This window comes from Chionomys nivalis, chromosome 2 (genome assembly GCF_950005125.1).
Source record: "Chionomys nivalis chromosome 2, mChiNiv1.1, whole genome shotgun sequence".
NCBI classification, from domain to species: Eukaryota; Metazoa; Chordata; class Mammalia; order Rodentia; family Cricetidae; genus Chionomys; species Chionomys nivalis.
Genome location: NC_080087.1, coordinates 72,391,692 through 72,399,396, shown reverse-complemented (window position 1 = coordinate 72,399,396; position 7,705 = coordinate 72,391,692). Strand labels below are relative to the sequence as shown.

Sequence of the window (7,705 nt, the reverse complement as noted above, 5' to 3'; positions counted from 1 at the left end):
GAATTGCATGGTATGTGGATCGTGTCTCCGAGAACCTGCGAAGATTAGTGACACTCATGACATGGTGAGCAGGGTGGTCACTGTGACCCATCTTGTCCCAGGCACTGAACTGATCTAAGCACTTTCATATGATTGGCTAGAAGCTGGAGTGACAGCTCAGCGCTTCAGAATGTGCTCTTCCGAAGGATCTGAGTTTGAGTGCCAGCATCCACACCAGGGCCCTCAGGCAGTTATAATTCCAGTTCCAGGGGATGCAAGACCTCTAGCCTCTGTAGGCACCTGCACCCTCCAAGATTAAAATACAACAAAATATTTAAAATGATTAACCAATTAGATACATTCTCTAGCCCTATAAAATCTGTCCTACATGAATCTCATTTCATAGGAAGGCAAACAGAGGGGACTTTATCAGTACCACATGACAAGAGAATGGTGATACCAGGATCTAGAGTCACCAGGATTTGCTTCAACATGTCCCTCTGAAGTTCTGCCTTTGTGCCCATAGGTAAGCCTTTCCCAGAATGAAGGGCTGTGTTTGCTTTCCCATTGGGAGGACTGTGCAAACTCTCCTCATTCATCTTCATTCACTCATCAGCTGAAGGACACCTGTGAACCATGGGCTTCTCAGACCCACAACTTAACTCAGTTTCCCTGGCATAGCTAGAAGGCATGGGGTATAGAGGGTGTCCCATGACATGGTAAGACATGAAGGAGTGGGCAGGAGAAATCTTTAGGAACAGCACAGACCAGCAAGGGGAGTGTGGATTTCTTGTGTGTAGCTAGAGGCAAGCACAATCCAGTAGGTCAGAGGGGAAAGCCAGGGAGAGAAAGTATGGCAAGGACACAGTCTCTGGGGGGAAGCAGGGGCTCGAGACTCTCCACCTTCCTCTTCTTCACATGGGGCAAGAGACACGTAATGAGCGCAATCCCCCAAGGGGAGAGTCTTCAGGGCTCTCATTTTCTGTCCAGAGACAAAGACTGAAAGCTTTGGTTTCTGGAAACCCAGTCAGATCCAGGAGCTCCTGGATCAAGGGAGTAGCGTGGTCACAATTTAGTTCCAGGCAGGCAGAGAAGCAGAAGGTGAGTGAGTTCTCCATGAAGGGCAAGGGATCAGGCTGCAGGAAGAAGGCACATGGGCTCTGTTTGACTGGCAGATGCTGTAACAATCACTGGGAACAGAACATCGCTGTTTTTTTTTCTTTGATGGTGATGCTGATGGAGGTGTCAAGTTAATCATGATGATGAAGATTAAGATTATATTGGTATGGTGATGCTGTTGTTGCTGATGCTGGTGGTTGTGGTGGTGATGATGGTGGGATGATGGCCATAGTGATGATGGTGAAAGAGAGATTATAGTGTCATGGTGATGCTGATGATCAGGGTGATCATGATATGGTCATGACATGATGAGATGATGACCTAGATTATAATAATCTAGTGATGAGATGATGATGACAGTGATCAGTAAGATTATAATGATATGGTGGTTGTGGTGGCGATGATTATGATGGTGGAGGTGATAAAATGGTACAGATGACCATGCTGATGGTGACAATGACTATGGTGGTGATCCTGAGGCCTTAGTGATGGTGCTAAAGACAACATTGGTAGCAATGATGGGATGATGCTGATTATGATGGAGGAATATGCTGATAGTGCTGGTGGTAGTGGAGCTGACAATGGTTGCTGACCGCCATGGGGGATTTTGAATCTCAAGACTTGTACACAGTCTCAGTTAATCTCACTGACATTTTAGGAGTAGAAATGATTATTATCATGAGTTTACAGGTAAGGGACAGAGAAGTCAAGCCATTCTCACAGCTACTAAATGGTAGAATTTGGGTTCAGGTTTCTATTCTGCCCTTAGAAACACTTGGGGGCACTTACTCAGTGAAAAACTTTTCTCTTCTCTCTTGCCCCTAGCCCCAGGTAGATTATTAACGTCCCTTCACAGGTGGATGGAGGAACACCCATCAAGGAGAAGATTACCCATTGAAGCCTGTGCTTGCTTTGGGTTGTGTATTTCCCAAGATTTGATTGTACCTCCAGCTCTTGTTATTGTTTCAGCTTCCTGCAGGAAGCATGGAGTCTTTGCTTAGAATTAGCTCTCAAGGCACAGATGTTTTCCCCATCCAGATGTGGGCATCCTGGGTGCTGCTGTAGCTGCGTGGCAGGAAGTGCTGGGTCCTGAAAAGTGCTGGTGACTCAGACATGTAATCCCAGACCTCAAGAGCCTGAGTCTGGGGATCTCCGTAAGCTGGAGGCCAGCCTGAGCTATGCTGTGAGTTCCAGATCTAGCTACATAGTGAGACCTGGTCTTTAGGAAAAACAAAAAGGGGATGTTGTGTTCTTTGTTTGCTCATCCCTAACACAGGGTGAGGCGGGGTTCAGAGGGATGTCAGGAACATCTAACCCTTGGTGGACGCCATGATCATATTTTATGATCTAGTTCACTAAAAGAATGCTGCCAGGCACTGCTAAGTGTGTTTTCTGGCTGATCAGTGGATTAGAAAATTAATTCTGGAAGACACTACTTTGAGATACAGAAAGATCTCAAAATATTTTTTTTCCCGTTTTTCCTCTTTGGGTGACGGAGTATTTAAGGAGCGAGAGATTATAGACCTGATTCTAGTTGAAAGATCCCATTTGACAAAAACAAAAGAACAAAACAAAATACCCCACAATTATTAAAATCCATTCCATACCTACATCCTCAGCCTGGAATAGCCCAGGGCTTAAGACCTCCAGGACTCTATGCCCAGTCCATAGAAAGTGTGGCTAGAATGAGCTTTGGTACTTTTTGTCTTTACACTAATTCTTTTTCTTTCTATTTTTCTTTTATTGAAAATAGCTATTTTTTTCATACAGTTCCTGCCCCTAACTCCTCCCAGATCCTAACCCACACTCCTTTTGTCTCTCCTTAGAAAACAAACAGGCATTAAATAAAATAAGATAAAACAAAAACAAACATACTGGAATAGGATAAAACAAGCATAAGAAAAGTCAAAGAAAAAGCACAAAGAACACGTGTAGACACAGAGACACAAATGTTTCTACACACAGGAATCCCATAAAAACAGAAAACTGGAAGTTGTAGTATATACAACAAAAGACACATAAGTTAAAAATAAATGAGAAAATAAAGCCCTGACCAAAAACCATGAGATAACGAGCCCCAAGGTGCCACTGAGTTCGTTGTGTTGGGCAACTACTGTTCTTAAGAGTGATTTGCTTTCTTTTAATGAAACTTAGATTTCAAAATAACATTTATTTATATGTGTATGTGTTTGAGGTGAGTTTGTAGTGTGTGTGTGCGTGTGTGTGAGTGCTTGTGTGTGTGTGTGTGTGTGGTGTCACCATGCAGTGTGGCAGTCGGAGGACAACTTGCAGGTTCTCTCCTTCCACCATGCGGATTCCAGAGATCAAACTCAAATTGTCAGGCGTGGCAGCAAGAACCTTCGCCCACTGAGACATCTTTTAGTCTACAATCTAAAAAGACCAAATCTAAAATCCTGACCATTACTTCCAGCTTGGATTCTCGTCTTAGAGAAATCTCCGTCACTGTTTTAGGGTCTCTCCTTTCCTACGTTTATGGTACATTTCTCCCTGTACATGTGGGCCTAGGGAAAACAAGGTAACTCTGTGGTGTGTGAGTCACACCATCTGTGCTGGGTAGTTTCCTGCCAACTTGACACAGGCTAGGTCATGTGAGAGGAGGGAGCCTCAATGAAGAAAGTGCCTCTGTAAGACAGTGTTGTAGGCAAGCCTGCAGGACATTTTCTTAATCAGTGATGGATGGGTGAGGGCCAAGCCCATTGTGGGTGGTGCCATCCCTGGGCCAGTGGTTCTGGTGTACAAGAAAGCAGGCTGAGAAAGTCATGAATAGCAAGCTAGTAAGCAACACTCTTCTGTGGCCTCTGAATCAGGATCCTGACCTGACTTTCTTCAGTGATGGGGTACAATGTAGATACGGAAGCCAAACAAACCCTTTACTTCCAAAGATGCTTTGGTCATGGAATTTCAGCACAGCAACAGAAACCAAACTAAGGCTCCACCCTGTTCTTCTTATTCTACAACTTATGTTTTGGATGCAATATTTCCTGAGTATCTTCCATGTCATTGTACTGTGACTCCCCCTCTCCTCTGATCTCCTCCTCCCCTTTCCCTGCTCCCCCTTCTCCTCACCATCCTCTCCCATCTCATCCCATTCCATATTTTATGTTTTGAGACTTGTTCCCACATAGTCCAGGCTGGCCTTGAACTTGATATTTAGGCCCCAAATTCCTGATATTCCTGCCTCCATCTCCCTAGTGCTAGAATATCAGCATGTGCTACCAAGGCCAATAGGTGCAGCGGTCTCTGTCTTTCTCTGTTTCACTCTCTGTCGAAGTCTTTGCCTGTCTTTGTCTGTCTGTGTACACACAGGTATGCACATGTGGAGGGTACGGGCAATTTTCAGGTATCCTCCTGTATCACCTCCCTTGTTTCCCAACACAGGGTCTCTAACTGAACTTGGAGCTCTCCTGTTCAGCTAGATTAGCTGGCTGATGGTCCTCCCGTCTCTGCCCCTCCTTCCAGTGCTGCGGTTACAAGCACCTGCTGCCGTGTCTGGTTGGGAGTTAGAACTCAGGGCCTCCTGCTTGTGCAGCAAGTACTTTACCCAGGGTTATCTCCCCAGCCTTTTGACCTCCTTTAAAGATCGCCACGGTTGTGCTGGATTCTTAAACACAGCACCGCCAACAGTAGGACTGTGTCATGCAGCCCTCCAAGTGAAATTCTGTCATCACAACTTCAGAGGTAAGAATGGAGTCTTAGATGTGGCAATCAGATTTTCCTGGACCAATCAGATTTTCCATCACTCTAAGACACCTGTTATTAATCAGACCCTCTACTTTCTGGTGATTTTGGTTTACTGGATGAGCCTTTCCCTCTTGCTGGTGTTTTTCTTCTCATGGATCCCAAAATCAGTTGCGTTCAGATTTTTCCAGACTTCATTCTACTGACGGTTGAATAGACCCCACCTGCATTAGTGAAGGGACGCGTTATCCCAGGAGACCCAGGGAGTTTAAGTAGAGTCCTTGTTTTAATTCCTGGGCATGTTTTTATTTTTTACTTTTGGTCTGATGTTGTCTTGAAAATTTTAATTCTTTAATATTTCTACCAGGTGGTGGTGGTGTATGTGTTTAATCCCTGTTCTTGGTAGGTAGAGACAGGTGTGTCGCCATGGGTTGAGGCCAGTCTGGTCTACACTGTGGGTTCCAGGACAGCCAGGGCTGTCTTGAAAAACAAAACAAAACAAAAAATTAAAACAAAAACCAACCAAACAAACAACCCCCCCCAAATCCCTCCAAAATATAACCCTACCAAATTTCTTTCTTTCTTTCTTTTTGATAAATTTTTTACCCCAAATTTAACTTGTTCTTTGGAAATTTCGTGTATATGAAATATATATCATGTATGTGATATGTGAATATGTATAATTCTGATTACTGCCCCTCAGTCTCTCCTATTTCCACCCCACCCCTAATACCTGCTCTGCTACAAATCCGTTTCCCACGTTTACATCGTTTTGTTCTAATTTGGTTTTGTGACATAGTAAGTTTAACCAAGGCTAAGGTCGTGAAGTGAGAAGGAACTATCAAGGACCATAGCTGAAAAGGTTCTGGAAACCAAGCCTAGTGAGCTAAAAGTTCAGAAGGGAATGAGGATGGAGAGCCAGTCAAGAACCGTCTCACAAGTGTGGGGGTGCATGCCAGAGGCAGGAGGATCTCTGAGTTCCAGGACAGCCTGGTCTATATAACGAGTTCAAGACAGCCAGGGCTACTTAGACACTTTAAAACAAAACAAAACAAAACAAAACAACAACAACAAAAAACAAAACACCTCACAAAGGCCTTTGTTAAAAACAAAACTATGGTACAACTAGCCAGGAAAAGAGGAGTCTGAAGAGAGAGGACCGCAAGGCAGACAGGCTAGGTCAGCGGATGATGTCGTTTTGTTTCTTCCCACACTCACTGGGGATTTTAAGAAGGGCTCTGGGCTCTGTCCGTGGTGAGGCGTGGGACTTGATTTACTGATGGATAAGCTCTCCCTTGGGAATGTGAAGGATGAAATTCACAGGCTGCAATTCTCACTTCATTTTCTGGTACTCCATAGGGTTCCTCCCCGGTCCTTAGGTCAGGGCCCTCAAATCCTGGGCACATGCCACCTTCCTCGGCAGCTCCTCCCTGGGCCAATCAGAGCCACGCACGTGAGCTGGAGTTCGTGTTGCTAGGTTTCGCACATGTGCCCTCCCTGCGCCCAATGCTCTCAGTGCTCTTCCTGGCCGCCTTCCTGCTCACGTTGCTAGGCAACACACTCATCGTCTTGCTCACCAGCCTGGATCCAGGCCTGCGTGCACCCATGTACTTCTTCTTGCGCCACCTGGGGCTGGTGGAGATCTGCTTCTCACTGGACGTGGCGCCCCGTCTGCTGGTGACCCTGCTGCGGCCAGGACGTGGGCTGTCCCCGACAAGCTGTGCCCTGCAGCTGCTCCTTGTGCTGTCCTGTGTCACATCCGAGTGCTTGCTTCTCACGGTCATGGCCTGGGACCGCTTCCTGGCCATTTGCAGGCCACTGCACTATGGTGCCATCATGAGCTTGAGGCTGTGCCACCTGCTGGCCACTACCTGTTGGCTCTCAGGAGCCCCTGTGTCGCTGGTCTTCACTATCTGGCTCTTTAACTTTCCCTTCTGTGGGCCACGGGGCATTAGACACTTCTTCTGTGACATAGCACCTCTGCTGAGCCTGGTGTGTGCAGACACCAGAGTCTTCGAGGCCAGTGTCTTCGTGGCCACAGTGCTAATTATGATAGTTCCGGTCTGTCTCATAGTCATGTCCTATACCAGGATTCTGGCTGCTGTCCTTTGGATGCCATCAGCCTCTGGGCGCCACAAGGCCCTGTCCACCTGTGCCTCCCACCTCATCGTGGTGATTCTGTTTTACGGCACAACGGGGGTCATCCACTTGCGCCCCAAGGCCAGCTACTCTCCTGAGAGCAAGCAAGTGGTGTCTCTGTCATACACCATGGTGACCCCCATGCTCAATCCTCTCATCTACAGCCTGCGGAACAAGGAGTTCAAGGCTGCCTTAGGTCGTGTCTTCCTTCAGAGACGAAGCACCTTTACCCTCTGACCCGGACGTGACTTCATTTACCCAGTCTTTTGGCAGACATCTCTACACTGGTGGTCTTGAGGACCTTAGTGCAGGAGTAGGTTAAACTCTAAAAGATTCCATTGCCAGGATGCTCCCCTTAGGATGTTTGGATGACGTCACAACTCTCTAATGGCCCCTGAACACAGCCAGAATTTTGACTTACTCAGTGTATTGAGTAGGTAGCTTTCTGCTTCTCCACAGGCATAGCAACTGGATTGGAGTTCAAAAGTTCGGTGACTGCATCTTTCCTGTGTGAGCAGAATTGCCAATAGCAATAAAGAAAAGCAAACTTCAGGAGAGAAAGGAAGGTTAAATTTTAATATCCAATATCCTATAAATGAACTGATTTTGGTATGCTGTGATTTGAGTATGAACTTTGCCCATAGTCTCATGTGCTTCAGCACTTGGTCCACCGGTGGCGGGTGCTGTTCTAGAAGTAATGGAAATGTCAGGGAGTGGAGCCTGGCTGGAGGAAGATGGTTGCTGAGAGTGAGCCTTGATGTCTCACAGC

General features: G+C 46.3%; 1 protein-coding gene across 1 annotated transcript; it reads left to right on the top strand.

The window, feature by feature from the left end:
* Nucleotides 1-6,201: 6,201 nt before the first annotated feature.
* Nucleotides 6,202-7,173, top strand: LOC130868500 (olfactory receptor 10A7-like). The gene has a single exon (XM_057760698.1). It carries the CDS (start codon nt 6,202-6,204, stop codon nt 7,171-7,173), a length of 972 nt encoding a protein of 323 aa, XP_057616681.1.
* The last annotated feature ends 532 nt before the right edge of the window (nt 7,174-7,705 follow it).